This window comes from Eumetopias jubatus, unplaced genomic scaffold, assembly GCF_037043125.1.
Source record: "Eumetopias jubatus isolate StellerSeaLion01/CBP00866 unplaced genomic scaffold, mEumJub1_p1.0 scaffold_4, whole genome shotgun sequence".
In the NCBI taxonomy this organism is placed as follows: domain Eukaryota; kingdom Metazoa; phylum Chordata; class Mammalia; order Carnivora; family Otariidae; genus Eumetopias; species Eumetopias jubatus.
This window is the reverse complement of record NW_028274810.1, coordinates 15,732,659-15,760,183: the sequence shown is the minus strand read 5'-3', so window position 1 is coordinate 15,760,183 and position 27,525 is coordinate 15,732,659. Positions and strand designations below refer to the sequence as shown.

At 36.2% G+C, this 27,525-nt stretch overlaps 1 protein-coding gene across 1 annotated transcript in view; it reads left to right on the top strand.

The window, feature by feature from the left end:
* The first annotated feature begins 632 nt into the window (after nt 1-632).
* GPSM2 (G protein signaling modulator 2) overlaps nt 633-27,525 on the top strand; it is a 54,059-nt gene continuing 27,166 nt past the window's right edge. The window contains exons 1-10 of the mRNA XM_028102022.2: nt 633-701; nt 11,290-11,590; nt 19,583-19,804; nt 20,150-20,285; nt 20,601-20,743; nt 21,534-21,657; nt 21,771-21,886; nt 24,521-24,676; nt 25,603-25,711; nt 26,581-26,710. Coding sequence (XP_027957823.1) covers nt 11,535-11,590; nt 19,583-19,804; nt 20,150-20,285; nt 20,601-20,743; nt 21,534-21,657; nt 21,771-21,886; nt 24,521-24,676; nt 25,603-25,711; nt 26,581-26,710 — 1,192 coding nt within the window. The 5' untranslated portion in view covers nt 633-701; nt 11,290-11,534. The remainder of the gene's footprint in view (nt 702-11,289; nt 11,591-19,582; nt 19,805-20,149; nt 20,286-20,600; nt 20,744-21,533; nt 21,658-21,770; nt 21,887-24,520; nt 24,677-25,602; nt 25,712-26,580; nt 26,711-27,525) is intronic.

Here is a 27,525-nt window from a genome sequence, read left to right as displayed (position 1 = left end):
TTCTGTCACAGAGCCCTTTTTCTTAAACATCCCGCATAGGCCGCTTGGGAAACTCGTTCTCTAGGCTGGACCGAGCCGTAAGTGCAGGACGCATTTGTTCTGGGCGCCCATCTTTTAAGGGGTCCGGGCCAGACCCTCTCTGAACACTCTCTGGACGATACTTATCGCTCCACCCCTTCAGTGTCTGAAGAAAAAGGAAGAGGGCCGGAAAGCAGTTTCAACTTGGTGGTTGAGGACAGGCCCCAGAACAGCGGGGGGCCAAGCCCCCCAGGGTCCCCCTCGGCCTGACGCGCAGTGCCCCGCCCGCCCCGGACCGCGGAGGCAGAGGCGCGGACAACCGCCCCGCCCCGCCCCCCGCGCTGGCCATTGGCGGGTCCGAAAGACGCGGGGCGTTGTCGGTTTGAATGGGAGCTCCTGGAGCTGGGGCGCAGGCGCAGAGGAGGGGAGCTGTGGAGGCCGGCGGCGCCGCGGGACCCCTGGGTGGCGAGGGGAGCCGCGCGAGCTCTGGCCCACGTGACCTGCGGCGAGCGGGGGCGGGGGGCGCGCGCCTGCCTCCCGCAGTGCCTCTGCCTGGCGAGGCGCCTCCGGCTCGCGGACCCGCCTGGGGGAGGGGCCGCGGCCACCCGTCCGTCGCCTGAGGCGGTCGCTGCTGCCGCTCCGTCGCGGCCGCCGCGCTCCCGGGACTCGCCGGCCCGCGGGAGGTGAGTTCTGAGGCGTCTCAGGGCGCCCCGCGGAGGGAGCTGACGGGGAGGGGCGTGTGTGTGCGGGGCTGGGTGAGGGGGTTCTGTGTCCGGGGTCCCGGGGCAGCCTGCTTTGTTCGGGTGGGCGGCGGGGACCCGCGCGGCCGTGACCCGAGTGAGGAAACCAGAACCGGTTGAGAAGCAGCTGGCTGAAGTGCGAGTTGCTTTCTTGCGAGATTTTTAAATGAGAGTCAAGTTTGAGAGCTTTGTTCCCCAACTTTTTAAAAATAAGAATGATAGGGCACAGCGACTCCTCACGTATTCTGAGTGTAACAAACGGTGGATTAAAAACCTGAATCCTCGTGGAATTAATCCGAGGCAGAGAGCATTCACTTGTAGCCATGCGCTTGCTGTCTAAAGCGGGCAGTGTTTGTCAAACACCTGCGTTTACAACATTTCAATTCATGAATTTGGGGCACCGGCTTGTCGAGTTACCGTAGATATTGGTAGTTGCTGCCAGAAGTTTTAGGAAGCAGAGGATGTTAAGAAAGCCCTTATCCGAAAATCTACATCATCTATAGATATCTTCGAAGCGTTAAAACGTGGAAAACCTGTAATTTTCTTTATTTTAGTGGTAACCAGTGAGATCATTTTAACTGGTATCATTTGAACTCCGTTAAAGAAGACGAGTAAGGATGGAAATGTTACTTGCCTTAATGCATAATTTAACCCTGCCGCAGTTTAAGCAGAGTAGCTTCTTGGCTTTCCATTCTGTCAGCTTGAGTTGGAGTCTTTCGTGGTGTGTGTGGGGTTAACATACCAACCGAGCTGAATTTTCCAAGCTGCCACTTTAGAGGGGTGCCCGAAGATTTCGGGTCTGATAACCACACTGTGATAACCTCTGATAAAGACCATTTTTGCTTCGGTTGCCCCTATTCGAGAAGCAGCTTTCGTTGCTTTTTTATGTCGCTTACTTCTAAACAAAGGGACGATCACTGTTGATTGACCTGCGGGGGGGTGTGTGTGAGGAGAGTGAGGACTGGAGGGGTGATGGTGTTAAGGGCAGTCTCAGATTTACTCTGCTTTACACCTTGCCATGGATGCCTTCTTAGGCTATTATTTGTAATAAAGGAGTGGAGCAGATACAATGTAAAAAGTTATATTGTTGTAGAGGCGTTTACCCCCAAATCTGCTTTGGCTAGATCAGCCCTTTAGTTGTATTTTCTAATGTTACTAAATCAGACATGCAGGGTTACAAATGTTGTATTTTAATATAAATCTCAGACTTGGTACTAGGCTAATTACAACGAAGATAGGCTATAGTAATTTTTTCAGTGGCCTTGTACTTAAGATTTACCTAAACGGTAAAATTTTTAATTAGTTCTCTGGAATTTGAAAATTAAAAAACTGATGTAGATTTAGACTATTCTAAATCTAATAGACATTCAAAAAAGTAATAACAGCTACTATCATTATTACTACTATACTTTATTGAGTACTTTTGTTAAGTACAGAGCCAGGCACTGGGTTAGATACTTTATAAAATGGATCTCTAATCATCACAACACATGTTGGATAAGTGTCATTATGCCCAAACCAACTCTGAGAGTTTAACTAGCTCAAGATCATATAACTAATAAGTCAAACTGTGACCTGATCTCAGAGCACATGCTCTGTTGCTTCTCTGCAATTGTTTAATTCTCCTCTAGGTCTCTGAATTCCATTTGTAGGGACATAATCCACTTTTAAGATGCCTGCAGGTGTTGTGTTTTATTGGGAACTATGCAGAAATATTTCAGTCCTCCTTTTAGGACTGCTGTCTTTTAGTACCTTATAAATCATATAACATATTCAATATCCTGTAATCATCATTATAAAAACACTAAAAAATTAAGTAAAACTTTCCTGAGTTATTTACATGAATATACTCTACTGTGGAGCATATATGGTATTAAAGCCCAGTTTTCTCACTAGTATAGGATTGTTTGCTGCTTCATAGTTCTTATCTTCTTCCCAGGCAAGAAATTAAAAAAAGTTTGTTGGGCATCAATTATGTGCAAAAAATTTGCTTGGTGTTTTGAGATGACAAGAGAAAATTTCCTATTCAGTAGTTGCTTCTGGAGTTTTTGAAGTATCTTCCTTCTGTCTCCCTCCTTTACCCAGTGTTGCTGCCAGTTTATTTAACACAGATCCGACTTTGCTATTCCTTTGTTGAAAAAATTGCAAGGTTTAATACAAGGCCACATACATATTCACAGTCCCTAACACTTTAGTACCTTCTTAGACTTTTCCTACTCCCAACTCAGTGTGCTTGTCCTGGGCATACATTCTGTGCATTCTTACCTCCTTGCTTTTGCGTGAGCCATTTCGCTGTGACTGGAATGCCTTTCCTTCAGTTGCCTAATAAGGTCTACCCATCCTTCAAGGTGCAGTACAGATATCCTTCCTTCCAAAAAGCTTTCTCTCGTCCTTTTTATTTAGAATCATTCTTCCCATATCATCTCATAACATTATTGAATTAAATAAAACATTTTTCCACAGGATAGTGATAACTTTTGGAAGAGGACAAAGTTACATTTTCCTATAAAGAATTCAAAATTCAAACTCTCTAGGGACCATTTTTAGACATTTTTAACCCTCTTGCATTTGGGATTTATTTCTCCTTATTTATTAATAAAAAGATTACAGATCAGAAAGGGCAAGGACTAATATATACACATTCAGGGGGGTTTTTTTTGGTAGAAATTGGGCTTAGTGTGAATCATCAGTGTTTTTGGATTGCAGACATATTCTTGTGATCTCCTGGTTCTGTAACCTGAGTAGTCATTCGGGGAGCACTGAAAATATAATTGGGATTGATGAAAATTTAGAATGTCTTTTTTTTTTTAAGAGTCATTACTATGTCTTTTATAACTTTGATATTGTAATACTTCTGTGTATCCATTTTTATGTGTTTCGAACAGTTAACTAGAAATCCTTTTTCTTGGGCGCCTGGGTGGCTCAGATGGTTAAGCGTCTGCCTTCGGCTCAGGTCATGATCCCGGGGTCCTGGGATCTAGTCCCGCATCGGGCTCCCTGCTCCTTGGGAGCCTGCTTCTCCCTCTACTTCTCTCTCTCCCTCTCCCCTTCTCTCTCCCTCTGTCTCTCATGAATAAATAAATAAAATCTTTAAAAAAAAAAAAGAAATCCTTTTTCTTATGCAGGTGTCTAATTGAAACTCTTTCAAAGGTTATTAATTTTACCAGTGGATTAAAAGAACCATATCTCTTTAACATTATAGGAGAGAAAATTAACATTATTTGTAAAGTCTGGGCTTCAGTTTGATGAGAAATAAAACTAATAAGGAGAAAAGTACTAATTTTATTCTAATGAACATACTTACTCCTTTAGTTGAACATACACATATATGTATATATATATGTATATATATACACATACCCACACACACTCCATGCCCAGCGTGGAGCCCAACTTGGGGCTTGGACTCACAATCCTCAGATCAAGACCTGAGCTGAGACCAAGAGTCGGACGCTTAACCAACTGAGCCACCCAGGCATCCCTATATTTGTAAATATAAATAAGTAATCTTGGGGTACCTGGCTGGCTCAGTTGGTAGAGCATGTGATTTTTTTTTTAAGATTTTATTTATTTATTTGACAGAGATAGAGACAGTGAGAGAACACAGGCAGGGGGATTGGGGGAGGGAGAAGCTGGCCTCGATCTGAGGACCCTGGGATCATGACCTGAGCCCAAGGCAGACGCTTAACGACTGAGCCACCCAGGCGCCCCGGAGCATGTGACTCTTGATCTTGGGGTTGTGAGTTCGAGCCCCACATTGGGTGTGGAGCCTACTTAAAAAAAATAAGTAATCTTGTTGGAGCAGGACTTTTGATTCAATAACTGCTTTGTAGGGAAAAAGGAAACCAAGATTAGGGATGTTGCATAAAAGTAATCTCTCTTTTCTCCTTGAAATTTTGAAGGAACTGCTTTATCCTCTTGAATTATTGTAATCACTGAGGATTATAATTACAAAACAGCAGTTTTAGTGATTAGTGTAGTCACTGGCATAATTCAGATTAACTCTATGTATAATCTAAAACTAGAGCCTCTTTCTAGTTTATCAACCCCCCCCCCCAGAAAAACCTTCAGTATTTAACTTCTTCCTGATTTATCATGGGCTGCCAAACCAAAGACACTGAGTTTGCTCATGCAATAATTATTATATCCATAGTGTTTTGTGTAGAGACTTTTGGAAACTGCTGTTGACCTATAGACATTCAGCATTTCTCATATGAGTGGACTCATACTTGGTCCTTTCTCACTGTTTAACAACAGTGAAGGCTTGAAATATTCAAATCTTTTTCTTCTTCTGTATTACATTTTGTTTTAGCATTTACCTAATTTGAAATTTCATATATGGTTTATTTGTATTTGGTTATCCAGGAAAGATAATTCATTGGAGTCCTTAAATATAAATGTTTCTCATCAAAAAAGGAAGTTTATGCATAGTTTAGTTGTTTAGAGTGGTGAACTTTTAGGTATAAACATTGAAAACATGAAAAGGAATTCTTAACTGTATATTGCTAAAATTGTTTGGATTATACTACTCTGAAGTGGTTGCATTTGTGTTTTGAAAGGCCGCCGTGGCTCTAGATCTGAATTTTTTTTTTTAATCTGCCAAGAATAAAAAAATGAGAGTTTGAAATTAATACTACCTTAGTTTGCATGTATTTGATATCTTTCATAATGGCCTTTGAGATTTAATCTCAAATACACTTGGAAACCCTTCTGACTGGTGGTATACCTTTAAGATATAGATTTATTTGGAATCTAGAACCATTAATCTATTCTTTGAATTTTATTCTATTTGTAGCTGACTGATAGTCACAAACAGCTTATTAGAAAGTTTTTATAATAGGGCGCCTGGGTGGCTCAGTTGGTTAAGCGACTGCCTTCGGCTCAGGTCATGATCCTGGAGTCCCGGGATCGAGTCCCGCATCAGGCTCCCTGCTCGGCAGGGAGTCTGCTTCTCCCTCTGACCCTCTTCCCTCTCGTGCTCTCTATCTCTCATTCTCTCTCTCTCTCTCTCTCAAATAAATAAATAAATAATCTTTTAAAAAAAAAGTTTTTATAATAAAATGTGTTTTAGTTAGCAGTTACACAGTTAGTTATGCTTGTTTTCTAAACTAACTTGGCTTAACATCTCACAGACTAACTTTTGATTGTTGCAGACGTAAAGATTAGCAATAAATTAAGACTTAATTGGAGTGCATGTTTTAGGATTATATATTTGCTTAAGGAAAACTTTATTCATACAGTTTTTATAGCATAATCTGTGGTAAATTTGCATTTCTCCAGAATGATAGAGAATAGAATGATCTGCTTAACTAATCAGTATGATTGTTTATTAATTTGGGATTGTGTAAAGTAATTTATATTTGCCATGTATGACAGTTATTGGTACTAACCATGTTCAACACTATACATAGATATACATGGATATACACACACGTACATACATAACCTTGAGTTATCTTTAGTTCAGAGTATTATGTAAAAATTGGGTTATATTATTGGTTTAGAGATTGAGCATGTTGAAAAAATCAGAGCTATTATGCATTACTTTTTTTTCTTTCATTGCAATTTCTCTTTAATTTTGCTGCTGACTTATTGCAGCATTAACATTGAGATCTCATTGGTATTTAAAAAAAATTTTAAAGATGTGCAAAAATTCAGAAATGTCAGTCACTCAGTTCTGTTTTTTTTACCTCTCAGATTCTTTCCTATTTATCAAATTTTATATGATTTCAAATTATCTCATTTGATATCTTTATTTTTTTCAGCTATTATTTGTGAATATAGCACTTTACGAAGTACAAGTTTAATAGAAGTATTCCACTTTTTCCTATTCAAAGTCTAATCCATTTTTTTCTTTGGAAGTATCCTTCTTGCAATCCAATTTTTAGTCACTGTGTACTGCTACTGTTCCATCCACCTTGAAAATTGGAAATCTTAAGTTCTCTGTTACTGCATGACCTTTGCCTCTCACATCTAGTCAGTATGCATTGTTTTATCTTTTTCTTTAGGTACTCCTAGCCAGATTACTTAATCAAGTACCTAGCCATTCTTAGGTCTGACTTACCTTGCTTTAGGCACTAATTTCCCACGTCAGTCATATATTCTGATATCAAAATAATATTTTTGCATTTAGTTGGCTCTTCAACATCTGCCGCACTAAAATCAGACTGAACTTTTCTCTCTGTTGGACTTTGTTTTGGCATCCTTCTTTATAACTCCCATTATTACCACAATGTGTATTTGTTATTATAACCTGTACCTTTGAGTCTAATATAAAAGAACTTCATTTAAAATATTTTCTTGAGGGGCACCTGTGTGACTCAGTCGTTAAACGTCTGCCTTTGGCTCAGATCATGATCCCAGGGTCCTGGGATGGAGCCCCACATCACATGGGGCTCCCTGCTTTGCCGGAAGCCTGCTTCCCCCTCTCCCCCTCCCCCCTGCTTGTGTTCCCTCTCTCGCTGTGTCTCTGTCAAATAAATAAATAAAATCTTAAAGAAATATAAAATAAAATATTTTCTTGATTCTTCTTCCATATTTATCCCTGCTCAGATTGATAAAGGGTTACTGTATCTGACTTGAAACATTACAACTTAAAGGGATTTGGAGAATTTGACTATTGCACTTTAGAGGGAATTGTTAGGATAAGAAAAGTTTAAAGAATTTAGATTATCTAATCTGGAGGCAAGAAAAGTAAATTATATTTATTGTCTGATAGGTGTTACCAGTTTATAGAGATACTTAAAGAATTAGACCAGAGGTTATTGGCATTTAATTTAAGTTGGATAGTTTGGATAAATTGGAAGGACAAAAGATATACATGTAACTGTGTATCCCCTATGTCTCCCCATCACTTAGTTCACAAATATTTTACTGCCAGTGGTGTAGAGCAAGGCTAGGATTTATTTACTCTGATTGCATACCTTGGACAGTGCCTAGAAGTCCACCTACCTGTATAATGAGAGTCTGCCTATTTTGACTTCCTAATCAGGTAATTAAATGTGAGGCAATCAGAGTTATATACTATTTTATCTTTCTATATGCTTTTGTCAGTTTCTAGCATATAGAAAAAAATTATTATGTTTTATTTCTCTGGTCAGACCAAAAGGTGCTGTGAGTTTTTGTTAGCAGTGAGATTTGGGGAGCACTGTTTTTTAAATCCTGGGAGATGCTATGAAGGACATATGTTTCCTTGTAAATTATTAGTTATAAGTCTTAATGGAGATTGGAGATTAAATTTGATGACTTTTTAATGTTCTTTCAAACCTATAATTTCCGTTCCATTTCCTGGTCCTGTCATTAAATTTTCTTATCCTCATGAACATAATTTATTATTTATTGCAGATTTTATTACTGCTACACTGGTAATATATAAACTATGTGTTAAATATGAAGTGGGTTTGTTAACTCTGTGTATGTGGAGCATGAATGAATACGTTGTTACTAAATTGGTTAGAGAGTTCTTGCAAAATTAATGATTGAATCAAGAATTGCTTGTTAGTTCAGTGAATAATTATAAGAAATGCTACTTTATTGTTATGGAGATTGTAATGTAAGAGTGACTTGTTTGTGATACACTTTTTTTTTTAAAGGATTTAATTTGTTTTATTTTTTTTTAAGATTTATTTATTTATTTATTTGAGAGAAAGAATGAGAGAGAGAGAACACATGAGAGGGGGGAGGGTCAGAGGGAGAAGCAGAGTTCCTGCCGAGCAGGGAGCCCGATGCGGGACTCGATCCCAGGACTCCAGGATCATGACTTGAGCCGAAGGCAGTCGCTTAACCAACTGAGCCACCCAGGCACCCTGTGATACACTTCTTTTGAGAATTGTAAAACCATATTATAAATTGTCCTTATTGAAATGGTGAATAGCATTCTGTCTTCTTGCTTGTTTTAATTATTTTTAAAATGTTTCTCTATGCAGTCTTAAGTAAGGTATTTCATAACTCCATTTATATACATTTGTTAATTTGACTCCATGTTTACATTTTACTAAGTATGGAGTTAACATTTTGTAACGATTGGTAAAATTTGGAATTACATTATGATCTGGATGAAAAAATATTTCAAGTAAATTATAACTTAATTGAATTCAAAGTTAAATTTATTCTAATACTTCACGTTCTGCCCCATTTTATAAATAAGAGCCTAAACCTCAGCATGGTTAGGGGAAGACCTTTTGGTTGACAGTTTAGTTGTTGTGTAATCTAGATGTACTCTGAAGCTATGGCTATTAATATCTACGCTAATTCCTTTATAGTGTTGTATTTATTAAGGAGGCACAATGGAATTCTGAACGAAAGAAAAAGAGGTTTGTTGGGTTAATAGCTGCTACCCTTTCTTTTCATCCTTTCTTAAGACACTGCTTCCTTTGTTGGCCAGGGAAGGGATAAAAGGAATATTTTGAGGTTTTACTTTTTATATGTCAAACTGGTTATTAATAAGAAAACCTAATTTCCTCTGGGAAGCTTGTCAGTATTCCCAAGGCTGGTCCTTTCTACCTTCCACCTACTCACAGGTCCTTTTCTGCTCTGTTCCCTACTAACCTCTTTTCTAACTGTACTTGATTAACAAAGCAGTGGGTGGGTGTGATTTAGACTCTAGTTTATGTTATAGTCGAAATATTTAAAAGGATGTTATGTGGCAAAGGAATGAGGTTTATTGGATGGCAGCAAAAGGAAAAAATGGGTAGAAATGGAAAGATTGCTCAAAGTATGGAACAAATTTCTAAAAGAACTATTCAAAATTAGGATTAACCGCCTCAAGACCTTTCTGGGAATGCTGTAATAAAATGTTAGACTAACTGACCTATAACGTTGTTTATAACACTGAGATTCCGGGACTTAATAATTGTGTGTGTGTATGTATGTGTGTGTGTGTGTGTGTGTGTGTCTGTGGGTGTGTATATATATATATATATAATCTATTTATTTATACACACACATACATATATCTTACCTTATTTGTTTCTCTAAACTGCTGCCTTAGAAGTTATAGTTTATATCTGATGGCCTGTAGTTTCTCTGTAATATATCTGAGTATGGGGTTCATTTTCATTTATCTATTTAGGATTTAGTGTGTGCTTCTTCAATCTGCTAATTTAAGTCTGTCTTCAAGTCTGAAAAAAATCTTTTTATCACTGAAGATTTTGCCTTTACTTTTCTTTGTTTTTCTTTCTAGTACTGCAATTGGACATCTGTAGAGCCTCTCATTTTGTCTCCCTTTTCTCTGAACTGCTCTTTAGTATTTTTCATCTCTTTATCTCTTTGTGAATGTCTGAATAATTTCTTCAGATATTCTTCTAGTTTACTCATTCTGTCTTTAGCTTATCTGCTGTTTAACCAGTACATTGTGTCACTAATACTAATGTTCATAGCAATACTTTTTTTTATAGCAATACTTTTTTTTAAAAGATTTTATTTATTTATTAGAGAGAGAATGAGAGATAAGGAGCATGAGAGGTAAGAGGGTCAGAGGGAGAAGCAGACTCCCCGCTGAGCAGGGAGCCCGATGTGGGACTCGATCCCGGGACTCCAGGATTGTGACCTGAGCCGAAGGCAGTCGCTCAACCAACTGAGCCACCCAGGCGCCCCTATAGCAATACTTTTTTAATAGTAGCAAAAAAATACAAAAACTACAATCCAAATGCCCATCAACAACAGAATAAAAAATATATTTGGTATTCAATGGGATATGACACAGCAGTGTAAATATGCAAACTGTAGCTGTGTGCAACAAGTGAGATGAATCTCAGAAACATATTGTTAAGCAAAACCATACAAAATTAAATGATATAATTTTTAGGCCTATGCAGATATTGAACCAAGGTTATAAAGACAAGCAAGGGAATAATGAACAAAATTCAGTTTAGAGATCACCTTAGAGGGGAAAGGAAGGTGTGATTGGTTAGGTTGAGGCACCCAGATGACTTCAAAGGCAGTAATAACGTTCTTTATCTTCAACTGGGTGGTGTTAAATAAATGTTTGTTGTGTCATTCTACTATACACATATTTTCTAAATTTCTTTTGCACCTACTCAGTATTAATAAAAACATTTTAAAGACCTTAAAAAGTAAAAATAGAATGTACTCTGAGAGCAAATGAATACAAGTATAAGTTAATTATCAGCACAAATATCTTTGAAGGAATAAATTTAGTTTGGAATTGGCTTGTTCAAATAATTACTGAATTCTCATTTTGCCTGTTATAATAGCATTTTTTAAAGCTTAAAGTATCATTTTCTCTTTAACACATTCTTCTATATTTGTTTATAATAGAAAATATTACATAAATTATTGTATTTTAAAACAATTTAAAAAATTAAGGTACAGGTCCCAAATAAATGTAATATATTCACATCCTTATTGAGAAGCTTTATGGCGACAGTTAAGCCCTTTGCTATTTTTCTCCTGTGATTGACATGACAGCAGTCTGTGGAGTTAGCCGTGTGATTATGTACAGATTGGAATTACTTTAGGTTATTCTTTGAAAATAGGACTTCAAGCAAGGCATCTTGTATTCCTTTTGCAGAAATGTTGCTGAAGTGCTGCTGAAAGGGCCAGAGATGCAAGGATTTGGGACACATTTTGAACCTTTAAGCTGACATTGACCTCGTTTCATTATTAATAAAGAAGAAGCAGGAGCTTAGGATGTATTAACACCAACTCATTAATATACTAACCGGACAATGTTCTGCAACAATTCTACATTGTAAAGAACTGGATTGGCACTAAATAATATAATTTCATATTTTACTCAGCTTATAATATGACTCAATGGAGGAAAATTTGATAAGCATGAGGGAAGACTATTCTTTTCATGTTCGTTACAGGTAAGACTACTGCTTTCCTGGTGGTTTTTAATCCTTATTTAAACATGTATTTAGCTCTGATCATTTCAAATTTAAATTCGAATGTATTCAAAATACACTAGCCTTAGTATCTCCTATAAATAATATTTTCTTTTTGTTGTGTTTGTTATAAGTTTTTATATCCTTTCTATAGGAAAATGGTGGTGAAGATCAATTATATATTATTTATTAATGTTTTGTGGACGAGTTTATGAATAGTTACTTTATATTTTCTAACCATTGTAATGCAAATATAAAAATGAAATATATTTCTAAATGTTTAGGGTAAAAGATGGATTTGTAATATGGTCAGATGAATGACCTAATTTTTGTGTTTCAGTTTTGAAATGGTGATCTTTTATAAATGAGCTTTTTAAAAAGTGGGTAACGTTGAAAGGGGTGGGTACTTTCTCAACATGATAAACTAATAGCCAGTTTAATATTTAGTGATAAAATATTAATGACATTTTGGATACATTTAGGAACAAAGTGGTGATATCTGCATCATTATTTAACATTTTATTCTAAAAGTTCTGGTCGTTGCACTAAACAATAAAATGAACATAAACATAAATATTGGAATGAAAGGCATGTAATTATTAGAGTTTTCAGAATACTAATAGATTCTTTATCAAAACTGTTTTAAGTTAGTATTAAACATCAGAACTTGTAGCAATGGGTAGTATTCAGCATCTCTATTAAGTTGAAGTTGTTGATTACCAAATCTTAGATATCTTAACATATGTTTAGGAAATAGATTTGTTGTCTTTTGGAGCAGATGATTCATGTTAGGGCAGGGTGCCACCACCGAAGTTTATATAGGTAAGATGAGGATATTTCTTTTAAAAAAAAAAGAAGAAGAAGAAGAAGGGGCGCCTGGGTGGCTCAATTGTTAAGCGTCTGCCTTCGGCTCAGGACAAGATCCCAGGGTCCTGGGCTCAAGTCCCACTTTGGGCTCCTTGCTCAGCGGGGAGCCTGCTTCTCCTTCTCCCTCTCCCTGCTGCTCCCCCCGCTTTTGCGTGTGCTCTGTCTCTCAAATAAATAAATAAAATATTTTAAAAAATAAAAATAAAAAGTTTTGAATAAAAGAAATGGAGGACATTCAACATAATTAAAATGAGCTTTTATTATATGAAAGGCCCTCACTCTACCCTTTTGGGCATAGTTCCAGAAACCTGGGAGTTATTTTATATGCTTTTTTCCCTTCTTATTCTCTATCCAGTGTGAAGTCATGCCAGTTGATCCTAAATGTTGATCCAGATCTACCCATCTGGATCCTCCCTATCCCTGCAATAGTTGAGGCCCCCATCATCTTCCTTCCAGACTTGCTCTATTCTCCATTCTTTTTTTTTTTTTTTTTTTTTAAGATTTCATCCATTTATTTGACAGAGAGAGAAAGAGCACAAGTAGGGGGAGGAGCAGACAGAGGCAAAGGGAGAAGCAGGCTCCCCGCCGAGCAGGGAGCCCGATGCGGGCTTGATCCCAGGACCCTGGGATCATGACCTGAGCTGAAGGCAGATGCTTAACCACTGAGCCACCCAGGCGCCCCTCTATTCTCCATTCTTACCTCTTAGAATCCATCTTTTTAATTTGCTGCTAGAGGGCTCAGTCTAAAAACACAGAGCTAACTACACAAATTCTGCTTTATCACTATGGTGGCTCCTAGTCACCTGTAGGGCAGAGTCAAGCTTACCATAGTATAGCTCTTCCATGTTCTGTGCCTTTGCTCATGCTGCACCCTATGACTTGAATTATCTACTCCTGGAAACCATTTCTAAACAGTATATTTTGACTATGTGCCCTCCCTCTGCTTACCTAACATCCTTTGCATATTTCTTTCTTTGCATCAACTGTATTAAAATTCATTGTATCTGTTTATATGTTTGTCTCCTTGACTATTCCCTTCTTTGACCATTAACTTCCTTAGGGCAGCCATGATGCCTAGCTTGTTGTCTGACTCAGTGCAGGTTTGATGAAATGTCCATTGAATTCCATTGGACATAACTATCAGATGAATCTAGTAAGTAAGATTTTATCTGTCTTACTAAACATTTTCAAGAATGGTATACTTCTTAATACTGTAAGAGCAGCAGGTAAGGAGTGGATTATACTTCTCCCTGTAGGAAGGTCTTAGATTTGTCCTTCTTCCATGATAGGTCAAATATGGTTATATACTGGTATAAGACTTCACCAAAAGAAACTTTAAACTCTGTAACTATTTTTAGTAAGAATGTGCCAAACAGAGCTCTGGCTTCATCAGTGTTCTAAGATCAGCATTCTGTATATTAACTGGATTGTTGTATAATTGCAGATAATACTTTGTGTCCTTTATGTTAGGAGTCATGGCCTAGTATAAATTACTCTTCTACTCTGGTAAACAGGTAGCATGTAATGTGTTATCCATATGGTTCTTTCATTGTGGCAGTCCTCATCCATCCCTGGAGGAGTTTCTGTGGCACAATGAGTTCGTAATTTTGAAATGAGATAATCCTTCAAACACTAAGGAACCTCCTGAGAGATATCATAATGCTTTATGAAATATTTTGTGACCTGTTTGTAAAGGTAAAGAGAAATGGAGACTGATAGTAAAATGAAATTAGTTTCTAAACTTTAAAATAGTATCTGATTGATTTTAAATTAATTATCATTAATTTTTTAGGCATGATATTAATTTTTTTGAAAGTGACTGGTGATGGGTATTAAAGAGGGCACGTACTGAATGGAGCACTGGGTGTTATACGCAAACAATGAATCATGGAACACTACATCAAAAACTAATGATGTAATGTATGGTGATTAACATAACAATAAAAAATGACTCTCTTTTAGAGATATATACTAAGATATTTACAAGTGAAATTGTATGCTTTCTGGAATGTACTTCAAAAGAATCTGGGGTTGGAGAGTGAGGTTGGAAGTAGAGATGAAACATACAATATTATATATTGGTAATGTTGATGTTGAAAGATGGATATATCAGGTTCATTATCAAACTAGTTTCTCTAGTTTTGTATTTGAGAAATTTCTTTGTTCATACTTGTTACTATGGATAATAAACACTTCAGTACTTTCATATTGTAAAAATTAGACCATTGTATTCAATTAGACCATTGAATACAATTTTGGTGTTGAATTCTTCAGTTTTGCTAGGTAAATGTAGTTGTTAATATTCTTTCCTCAAGAAGAGTTTGAGGTAATGTGGAATGGTGGAAATAGCACTGGGTTTGGAGACAAAGATAGGATTTCATTTCTCAGCTTTGCATTCCCATGATCTTATTAATAGGTCGTTCAACCTGTCTGAGCATCATTTTCCTCTTCTGTAATAATACCTATCTCAGAAGGTTATTTTGAGAGTTAAATTTGATATATAGTAAAATCACTTTTAAAACTAAGTTACCAATCAAAATTCAAATCTAAAGATAAATTTACACTACTTTCTCTTTCACAAAGTAAACTAGAATTAACTAGATATATGTGGTAAATTGAATGGATGAAAATTGTTTGTGGGGGGTAGGATTGATAATGGAAAAGATCCATGCTCAATCAGAACCCATAGAAGGTGGAGGGAGCTAAGGTCTATAAAAAGAGATTTGACAGCTGCAGAAGACAGCACAATGAAGATGCAGAGCCCTCTTGTTTTGAGTCTTGAGTCCTCAACCCCATCGTTTATTCTTAAATAGTATGTAAACCCTTTGAGGGTAGGATCCGATTTGAACATAATCTGCATTAAAGCTTTTAAAATGGTGTAGCATTGAGGTTTTTAATCCTCTTTTGCTTTCATTGGTATACCATGAACACAAGAAACCAAAATTAAGGAGGTAAAGGAAAAAAAATCTAGTGTGGAAGAAAAGTAAATAATAAAATATAAAAATCATTGAAATGACATGAGTTTGTGCAAAAATGAGGAATTATAGCTCTAATGGTCTATGAGCAAAAACAAAAACATTTCAGTTAAGGATAGTAGTAGTGTGTTTATTTATAGTTATTAGGAATGTACTTTCTTTGATTATACAACTAGATAGGCCATTAGGAAGAACAAAAGAAACTTTGTATGTGGGATGTATGTTAATGGAGTTATTTTCCGCCTTTGTCTTCTACTCTGGGTATGTTCTTTGTTTCCAACCCAGCTGGTAAATAAATGAAGTAATTCTTTTGTCTCATAGAGACAAAGAGGATATGAAATTACTTTCTCTCTTACTATTTAATGATCTTCTAAAAAATTTATAAACCAACCTGCCTTGGACTACTTTGCAATTAGATATATTTGATTGAGGTGTTGGGAGATTGTGCCAGAATATTGACTTCTTTTCTAATAAAACTATACCAGAACCACAATATTTCTTAGAATTAGTCATAAACTAGAGAGCTTTGGACTTTATTTTGGGAATTAGTTACTGAAGTAACTTTGCTAAGGTAGTTTCCCTTACAGGGTATTCTTACTTCATGGACTTCAGAGACAGCTGAGTAGCCAGCAGGGTTCCAGTTTGCTGTCATTCTTTCTAATGAAAATTATCTAAAATGCCTTTTTAAGGGGGCGCCTGGGTGGCTCAGTCACTTGGGCGTCTGCCTTCCGCCCAGGTCATGATCTCAGTGTCCTGGGATCAAGTCCTGCATCGGGCTCCCCACTCAGCAGGGAGTCTGCTTCTCTCTCTCCCCCTCTCTCCCTCTCTCCCTCTCTCCTTCCCTCCCTCCCTCCCTCCCTCCCTCCCCCTCTCCCTCTCCCCCTGCTGGTGTGTGCATGCACTTGTGCATGCTCTCTGTGTCAAATAAATAAAATCTTTAAAATAAAATGCCTTTTTAAAAATTTGTAGCTCTTATGACACTATTTAGTCTATAGCTAAATTAATATTATATACAACATCATTTGGTTTGATGGTTCCAGAATAATTACAATAAGTTTAAATCCAGAAAGTCAAATATTTGTGCTGGAGATATTTATTTGAAGAAGACATTTCTCTGGTTTATATGGATATAGCAAACATGTTGTAAATTTCCAATTTTTACATGTCTTATATCTGAATAGCCAGTTCTACCTTATCTCTGATTTCCTGGCCAGCCAGCTACCCATCCTGAACAGATGGTGCTGTTGTGTGTAACTATTTCTCTCCCTCTCCCTCAGTGAATACTCAGTGAATACGATCATTAGTACTCCATTGTACCATGCATGTAATTTTCTTTAATACTCTATTGATGGACATTTGAATTGTGTGCGTCTTTTTGCTGCTGTGAACATCCTTTCACATATTTTTTTTGAATTTGTGTACCTCTAGATTTAATATCAATTCCTAGCAGTGAAATTGCTCAATATATAATTTACATAATTGGAATCATGCTTAAATTAAAAATTTTTAATAGAGGGGTACCTGGGTAGCTCAGTTGGTTAAGCTTCTGCCTTCGGCTTGGATCATGATTCCAGGGGCCTGGGATCGAGCCCTGCATTGGGCTCCCTGCTCAGTGGAGAATCTGCTTCTCCCTCTGCCTCCCTCTACTTGTATTCATGTGCGCACGCTCTCTCTTGCTCACTTAAATAAATAAATAAAATCTTTCAAAAAATAAAAAATTTTAATAGAAAAAGTAATATATTTTATATGTAAAAATACATTTTCCAATTTCTTTCCTATGGTAATTTCTTGAAAGTTCAGTGGTTTTGGTATTCAGACATAAAGACACCTCATTTTGGTAACTCATCTAGCAGAAGAACCCTTTAATAAAATCACATTTTTACATGGTAGTCTTTTGCTACCTCATTTCTCTTCACACACAGAATATACTGGTAACCTTATAAAACCTTAAACAAAAATAATCTTTTTATTTATGCAGTCTCTAATTTTCAGAAATATAGTTCTAAAGGGCAGTTTTTACTTGTGAAAAACAAAAATTGGTTTTATTAATTTGAAATGACATGAAGAAATATAGCAATTTACGTTTTCTGATTTAACCGATTTTCCCATGTACTTAAGATCTTCCGTCTTTTATCTAATTGACTTAGTCTAATGTTGAAGCAAAATGTTAAATAGAGGTTTACTTGCATTATTTTGCCTAGATCATAAAGTGAGGGTAAAATCACTAGTCTATGAACAGAGAATATCCTTTGGCTAAATTACTTGAATTATAAAAAAAAAAGATACCTGCATGTAAAACTTAAAAATTACCTATCAGAGATGACTACGTAAATCTATTTATCCCGAACTAAAAGCCAGCTTTGAAACTTTTCAATTGGCTCTGTTAATCTTAGTCCATACTTTTCTTTTAGACTTATCAGATTTATTTTCTACTTTTGCAATTCCATTTTAATTTATGGCTTGAAGGAACCTTGACATTTTATAGGCCAAAAGAAGTAGCTGAAGAAACATGTTAATTGACCTGCTACTAGAAATACAAAAGTATAATCGTGTTTGAATGAATTTAGGGTGAGTGGTGGTTTAATTCACATTTCCTAGTAAAGCAGTGATTCTCAACTCTGGCTTGTATGTTGGAATTACCTGGAGGTATTTAAAAAATACTGCGAGCCAGACCTCATACCCAGAGAGTGGGACCCAGCATTGAGAGTTTTATTTATTTATTTTTAAAGATTTATTTATTTATCATAGAGAAGGGCAGAGGGAGAGGGAGGGAGTCGTAAGCAGACTCCACCCTGAGTGTAGAGCCTGACACGGGGCTTGATCTCATGACTCTGAGATCACAGCATTAAGATCACCACCTGAGGCGAAACCAAGAGTTGTACGCTCAACCACAGCCACACCACCCAGGTTCCCTGCATTGAGAGTTTTAAACACTCCACATGAACTCTGCCGTTGTGCAGCCAGGATTAAGAATCACTGCTGTTAGAGTTGTTCAAAGCTAATTCTAGTAAGGAGTAATTTCGTGTTGCTCACAAAATTAAAATGCTTGATGAGCTCAATCAGGGTTTTCTAAAGGGTGATATGTGTACCAGTCGTATTACATAAAGTAATTTTACTTTTTTATTTTACTTACATATTTGTCTTAATGTGCATTAGAAAATAAACATAAGTATCACATCAAACAGTTCCGTGGATACTGCTTTGGATGAAGCTAGAGGTTTTATTTAAGGACATGTGCTGATTTCAAAATTTGCCAAATTATAGAAACATATTTAAGTGAATGATTAGGTAATACATAGACATAGCAGAAATCATAAAAATGTTGAAGAAACACAGTGGCAACTTTTGTGAAAGGCACCTACTAAAGTCTAGGATTAGAACCTGAAGTATCATCAGTGCTTTTTCTTCTACATAGATTTACAGTAACTTAATTCTTCTGGCTTTTAAAAATCCAGTGACAGACTTTGAGAATTAGAATTTCTGCAAATCTTTTAAATTATTCCTAACATAAAGTGTCTTGACAGTTCTCATGGATGTGTGCCTTATAGATCAAAATATTTTGCTCCTCTTTTTTTCTGAGGTATAGATGACCATGTGGTGAGACAGGAAGGAGTGTGTGTCTGTATGAGTGTATGAGACAGAGAAAGAGGTAAAGATGGTAGTAGGAAGGGTTGATGGACAGGTGAGTAGATCACTTCAATATGTGGATAGAGAAGGGTGTTAATTATAGGCCTTCACCTTCCCCAGGTACCTGTTTTCTCCCCAAACTCTCAGGAAGTCTGTAAGACTGCCACAACTCAGAATACTTTAGGAAACATTACTTTAGTTTTTCTCATTGGTAAAGTGGGTTGCTCTGGATGGGCCATTTAAACTGGGCTCCATACAGAGATATTTAGCTATCCTTTATAAAAGAGCTCTGAGGCTCAGAGATATTTGATTGGGCAAATTAGCACATGCTATAAATAATAGTTTACTGTTTTATCAATAATGTATATCTACTTCAATTATAGAGGCAGCTTTTCTGAGCAAGAGTAGCCACAGTCAACATTAAAATTACATTACCTGAAGTTAAAAATACTGTGGTGCAGTTGTAATGTAATGTTGTAAATGTCTGTCCTATATAATTTTATAGAATGGAAGCTTCTTGCCTAGAACTGGCCTTGGAAGGGGAACGTCTGTGTAAATCAGGAGACTGCCGTGCTGGTGTGTCCTTCTTTGAAGCTGCAGTTCAAGTTGGAACTGAAGACCTAAAAACACTTAGTGCTATTTACAGCCAGCTGGGCAATGCTTATTTCTATTTGCATGATTATGCCAAAGCATTAGAATATCATCATCATGATTTAACTCTTGCAAGGTAATTTAAGCTTTTTAATACCCTTTCTCCCTAAATGTCCCTTAAAAAAATATTTTCATTCAATTAAAAAAATGAACTTAATACATTTTAGTGAGTTCTAATTCAATAGCATTGCATTCTAAAACTAGTCTTTAGGCTGATCACAGTTTAAATGAATTAATAGTACTGAAACAACCCTAGAGTTTAATTAAATGAATGAAAATTAATTAAATTTAAATACAGAAATGTCCGTTTTAAATTTTTATTTAAAGTAGGTTTCAAGGCTAATGCATGTCAGTTGTCTTCTGGGAAAACTATACTCTGGCTGCTTTATTTTTAACACCACTTCCCTTTTTTTTCTTCCAGGACTATTGGAGACCAGTTGGGGGAAGCCAAAGCTAGTGGTAATCTGGGAAACACCTTAAAAGTTCTTGGGAATTTTGATGAAGCTGTAGTTTGTTGTCAGCGACACCTAGATATTTCTAGAGAGCTTAATGACAAGGTAATAAGGAACATTAGATGGCAGCCCAAATGTTTTCATTGAAATTGCTTTGTGTTTTAATACTATTTAATTATTCTGTAGTTTACTAAAAGTTAATACCAAAAAAAATTCATAGAAAAAATTAAAAAAATTCAAAATAGCAAAGAAAAAGAAAATAACACATTCTTCTTTCATAAGTAATCATTTGGTTCTGTATGGATGGCCAATGTAAACATTTTCTTGACCATCAAGGATATTATAAATAAATATGTGATTGGCATTAGAATACCTGGCTTCTGATTTCAAAATGTAAATTCTGCTGACATCTTCATCTAGGTGGGAGAAGCAAGAGCACTTTACAATCTTGGAAATGTGTATCACGCCAAAGGGAAAAGTTTTGGCTGCCCTGGTCCTCAGGACATAGGAGAATTTCCAGAAGAAGTGAGAAATGCCCTTCAGGCAGCTGTGGATTATTATGAGTAAGTAGCACTGATGCAGTCATGTGGCCCACCTAAGCCTTGGATCTAGTCTACATTCTTTATCCAGTAATACATTTTTAAGTTTGTCAGAGGTTTTAGAATTATGGACTAGCAAGTAAAAATAAACCATCAAATTGCTGCTAACTGTTTTAGTGTTAGTAGTAATCCCCTCCCAGGAAAGCTTTCCTTTAAACTGTTAACCAGTGCCACTTAGTGGCAAAAACAAGAAATATCAATCATTAGCCTAAGTTATGTGGAGTAAATTTAGTCTCTTAACTAGTAGAATTTCATAGAACTTCTTAGCTGTAAGGGTTCTAAGATTGACCCCATTTTTGACTTTGGACAGAAACCTGCCTGAATGATTCAGTAAAGTGTTCCCAGTTATTTAATATTCCCAGTTCTCAGTGTTCCCAGTTCTCACCCTCCATCATAGATATATCTTTTTTTTTTTTAAAGATTTTATTTATTTATTTAGAGAATGTGCACATGAGCGGGGGCAGGGGCAGACGGAGAGGGAGAGAATCTCAAGCAGATTTCCTGCTGAGCACAGAGCCAGATATGGGGCTTGATCTTACGACCCTGAGATCATGATATGAGCCGAAATCACGAGTAGGACACTCAACCAACTGAGCCCCCCAGGCACCCCTTTCATAGATATGGCTTTAAAATGTGGCACATTATGGCTCTAAGCTTATGTAAAACTTTTTTGATAAAAAGAATTTGATTTGTAAGTCTAATCAATACATTTTTTTCTCAAACTTATTTTTTCACAACTTTTGTTACCATTTAGGGAGAACCTATCACTAGTGACTGCTTTGGGTGATCGAGCAGCCCAAGGACGTGCCTTTGGAAATCTTGGAAATACACATTACCTCCTTGGCAACTTCAGGGATGCAGTTATAGCTCATGAGCAGGTATAGTGCAAGGCTTCAGAGCCAGATCGTTTTCTCCATCAGTGTTTTGAACAGTGATTAGATTATTCTTTAGTTTTATTATAGCTATATCTAATTAGAATTTTCTGTTTCAGCGTCTCCTTATTGCAAAAGAATTTGGAGATAAAGCAGCTGAAAGAAGAGCATATAGCAACCTTGGAAATGCATATATATTTCTTGGTGAATTTGAAACTGCCTCTGAATACTACAAGTTAGTCTAATATTTCTGTAGATAAATGTAAAATGAGTAGTTATGCAATCCTATTAAATGATAGGCTTTGGGTTTAAAACCTTTTTGCACGTACTAGCAATAGGACCTTGTGCTTCTAAGCCTCAGTTTCTTCATCTGTAACGGATAATGCCAATTCCTTGCTTTTGGTATTATTGTGAGGATTGAATAAAAGAATAAATTCAGCACTTACTTTGCATAGGACCTGGTATTATTGTACCTTAGGTTTCATGGTAGTGGTATGACTCCTTTATATTTTTGTAAGTTTTTATCTTTAAAACTAATTGTTTTTAAATGAAATTCTAAACTTTTAGTCTTTTAAACCTGTTTAGCATGTGTGGTGTGTGTGTGTGTTTATTTATTTATTTCCCAATTATGTGTTTGAAGAAAAGCCACAAGAAAGCCTGATAACAAAAATATGCCCTAGTTTTTGCCAGCGATCACTGAATTTTTTTCCCTACCATCGTACCCCCTTGTTGAGCAGTTCTCCCACTCTCCTCTGCCCATCTTTGGTCCTCACCGTAAACTGAGGCCCCATTCACTTACCTGAGGAGTTGGCAAACCCAGCTTCTTCTGGGCAGGGTCTTTCTGATCTATCAGTAGACTTGAAACATAGGTAATAGCAAAGTGTAGACTGTTTGAGACTGTCTGGTCTATGCTTTATAGTTTGGAATTTTCTCTAGTGGGGATTGAAGTCCCATGCAGACCTTAGGCAGAAGCCAGTTTGAACCACAGGTAGTGATTGATTTGTATTTTATTGTTAAAGAATCCAATGTGAGAGAGTTTTGGATAGTTTGTTATCTAAAAAAGCGGTAAAATTGCTTTGGGTCCATCTAAAAAACTAGAATGTCATCCCATCCTACTCTAAACATTGACCAATGGTTAATATTTGTTGGTTGGTTAAATATGAAATATCCTTCCAAATAAAATATATTACTATATAAGAAGTATATATTTTTATTTTAAATAGGAAATTTCTTATATTTTAAAGCAAAAGACATACAAATATCTTAATAAATGATCTGCTTGTATTAAATACTGAAAAGTTCTGTAAGAATGTGGATGGTGGCTATTTGACTAAAAAGCATGAGTATAAAGTAATGAAACTTCCTCCCACTGCCCTCTCCATAAGTAGGCTAGAACTCAGATAGAACTCTCCTTTAGAATTGTTTTCAGGACCACACAAGAAGACTGTCTTAACAGTTTAAAGATTTTTTAAATTATTCATGAGAGAGAGAGAGAAGCAGAGGGAGAAGCAGGCTCCCCACAGAGCAGGGAGCCCAATGTGGGACTGGAGCCTGATGCGGGACTCGATCCCAGGACCCCAGGATCACAACCCGAGCTACAGGCAGACACTTAACTGACTGAGCCACCCAGGTGCCCCTGTCTTAACATTTTAAATTCATATCCTCAGGATAGAAAGCAGTAGTTTGGTAAACCTACTTTAGCAAATGAATTTGGTTCCAGAAGGACTTCTGAACATTTACAAATTAACTATACCCTCAAAGAATAATGGTGTGCCAGAAAGATACCCCAGGATCTGAAAGCAAATCCAAAAGTCTTCCAAAAATGTATGAGAGGAGGCAGTATTACAATATGTATGTAATAAGTGTGTAGCCTCCCGAGGTAACAGCTTTGAAGGTGGTATCATTAAATATATAATTTTAGGTTTGCTTAAAACTATCAGATTATCATATACTTCTTTTTCATATAAGTATAAATCATATGAAATATGATTTATGAAATATGAAATATTTATACTATTTGGCAGAAATAATAGGAGCCATTTAAGTTATTGGATCTAAAGCATCTGCAGGATTAAGTGCTGACGATAATAACAAAACAGTATTAACATTTATTATCATATACTGTGAACAAGATGCTATTCTAAGCACTTCATGTATACTAATTCATTTAATCCTCACAAAACCCTGGGAGATATTTTCCTCATTTTACATATGAAGAAACAGAAAGAGGTTGAATGACTTGCCCCATTACAGAGCTAATAATTGGCAAAGTTGGGATTTGAACCCAGTCTGGCTCTAGGGTCCACACTCTTAGTTGCTACACTAGCTTCTCATTGACGATTCAGTGAGTATTAGGTAGAATTTGGTTAATGTTTAAATATGGTGTTTAATGTTTTTCATGAATCAGTGACTAATAACCTATACATTAGAATTTTTTTTTCCTATACATTAGAATTTTAACTAAGTATTTTAAGTTTTGACAAAATGCAAAGACAACAGTCTGATGCAAAGAGAGGTTATATGGACAAAATTCTCTTTAAGTTATTGGTACTACAACTGGGACAGTTTTTTTTTAATGTTAAAAATACTATTTTATATAATCTTTAGAGGTACTTGATCTCATATGTCAATATTTTTTTTCTCTAAAGAATTAATAGGACTCTCAAATTTATTCTTAGAGTTTGGATTTGGTTTTTGTGTTTCCAAGACATCTTTTCATTTTGTCTAAACATAATGGAGAAAGTGTGGGATATTAAACTCTAAAATAGATTTACTTTAAAGGCAGAAGGAAGAATGAGAGTTTGATTTTACAGTTATTATAGCCAAAAATAAAAATGATCATTGTGTAAGAATTAATTTCTTTTTTTAGAAAGACACTACTATTGGCTCGACAGCTTAAAGACAGAGCTGTTGAAGCACAGTCTTGTTATAGTCTTGGAAACACATATACGTTGCTTCAAGACTACGAAAAGGCCATTGATTATCATCTGAAGCACTTGGCAATTGCTCAAGAGCTAAATGATAGGTAAGTTATACACCTTTTTACTATAATTATAAAATACAGGTGCATTATTGAATCCCTAGAATTTTTCCTTTGTTTTTGTTTCCTTTGTTTTTTTTTTTAATTCTTTTTCAAGGAATTTCTTCTGTTTTAGTCACCTCTTTATATTATTGTTTGAAGGGCTAGCATGTCTGAGAAGATTAGACTGGTCCATATAGCCTTGAACCAAGACGTAAATAGGTCACAAACTCAGTTGCCTACAAAGGTGGTCCTGACTAGATCAGTATGAGAATTGTGGTCAACTTACAGATAACGCCCAATGTAAAGGGCACAGCTGCTCCTCAGCTCCAGCTCATTGTTGCTAGGCAGGACCGAGGGTGTTATGTCTATATACTCCTCTTTTTTAAAGAGAAGCTGGAAGTCCTGAGTTTTATTTGAAATCTTCTGATTTTTAAATGTTGGTGGCTAATTAAAAAAAAAAACTGTATGAAAAAGCAGTGTATCTGTGCATTCATTTAGTCTGTGATGTTTGTTTAGGAAGACAGATTTTTACTTCATTATAAAGAACTTCTCTGTAGTTGTTCAAAATGAAGTATGCTACTTCTAGCGAGCTCTCTCCCCAGTGTATTCAAACATGGACTGAATGATTACCTGGGCTATCATGGAAAGAAAATGGAGTAGTCTAACTAGAAGACCTATTCCTGAGATTTTATTATTTCATAATAAATTGTATGTTTTAAAAGAATGTTTCCCATTTTAATACCTGACTCTGAGTTCAGTATTATCTGGATAGTCTCGTAAGTCTCTAATGTTAAGAAACTATGTTCTTTATATGAAATACCAAATAAATTCAAAGCATTATTTATGCCTTTAATTACTACTAGATAGCTTTTATTCCACACACAGCTCTCTTTCAGATAACTGCATGTTAGCTTTGAATTGTTTTGTAGAATTGGTGAAGGAAGAGCATGTTGGAGCTTAGGAAATGCATACACCGCTCTAGGGAATCATGATCAAGCGATGCATTTTGCTGAAAAGCACTTGGAAATTTCAAGAGAGGTATGAAACTAAAACACTGCTATCTGTGCTGTTATGATTCAGAAATTAGCAGGGCAGGGGGAAGCCCTATTATTTCTCTAGATTGCTCCTATGTGACCTAGTAATAAATTTAACTATGTTATTCCCTTGGCCTAAGAACTGCATGAAGTATTTTAATATACAGATCAGAGGTCTGTTTGCATTGGCCTTGATGTAGGAAGACAAGAAGGGTAGGCCAGGCATGGCAGAATGGAAAGATTACTGAAATATGCCCCCCGTCTCTACATGGAAAAGTAGCATGGTATAGAAAGAAAAACATACTTTGTTTTGTAAACATGATTTTTATAATCAAGGATTGGTTCCTGTTACAGTTCTGCCACTTTCTGGCTATTTGAGCTTGGAAACCTTTTCTGAGTCTGATTTCTCTCATTTATAAAATGGGAAGAATAATATCTACCTTGTAAATCATTATAAGAATTAGAGATAGTTATATAAAAGTGCCTAGTGTAATGCTTAGTGCTGGCTTAATATAAACTATTACTATGGAATGGAAACAAAATAAGGAAATTTTAATCATGTGATGCCAAGTTAATGTGTCACAGAATAACCTACATTATTATTAAATATTATAGAAATTAAAAACAACTAATATTTAGAGAATGAATTGATACAATGTAATTAGCTTTCCTATTGCCATACTTTAGAAATTTCCCTTTCCTTTAAGACAATTATTGAAAAAACCCATTTCGTTCAGTCTCTTAATTCTAATATAACTATTTTCATTTCTCTATATTTTCTTCCAGTTTTAGGTTCACAACATTTTCAGCTAATCTTCACCATTCTTTGTTTTTATAAATACTACTCTAAAATATAAATGCTTGTGGTTGTAGGTTGGGGATAGAAGTGGTGAACTAACAGCACGACTAAATCTCTCAGATCTTCAAATGGTTCTTGGTCTGAGCTACAGCACAAATAATTCAATAATGTCTGAAAATATTGAAATTGATAACAGTTTGCATGGTAAGTAATAGGTGTTCAAACCCAATTTCTTTATTCTCAATTACATTACCTGTCACATGTTTACCATATCCAGAGAGAATATGTAACATAGGAAGCTCAACTTTTTATAATACCTTTTTGCTTTACACTAGTCCTATTGATTTGTCAATACAGAATATAGTATTTTCAGCTGTTATCATGAACTTAGGAAAGGTAAAGGTATGCTTATTTTCTTTTGTAAAAATACATTTAAATTCTCTATCTACAGGCTCACTCAAAAATTTGTAAATGTGAAGATGTAAAAATTAAAACATATTGTTTGGTTCTTTTTAATTCAAATGTTTTTACATATTTGATTTTTGTTTAGCTCTTTTCTTCCCAGATTTATTTATTTATTGAGAGAGAGAGTAGGTAGTAGCAAGCAAGTAGCAAGGGAGGGAGAGGGACAAGCAGACTACACTCAATGTGGAGCCTGACATAGGGCTCCACTTCATGACCCTGAGATCATGACCTGAGCTGAAATCGAGAGTCGGACACTTAACCAACTGAGCCACCCAGGCGCTCCTCCCATTTAAATTCTAAGGTGATCTCTTAGTATTTTTACTATTTTTTTTAAATTCAGAAAACCTGGGAAATTTTCTTTAGGTAAGCACCTACAGAAAGATTTGCTTTGACATTGCTACAGGGAAAGACATGCTTGAATGTCTCTGTTTCTACATGAAAAAAATTGTACATTTTTTTTTTTAAAGTAAGCCTTATGCCCCATGTGAGGCTTGAACTCATGACCCTGAAATCAAGAGTCGCATGCTCTACTGACTGAGCCAACCAGGTGCCCC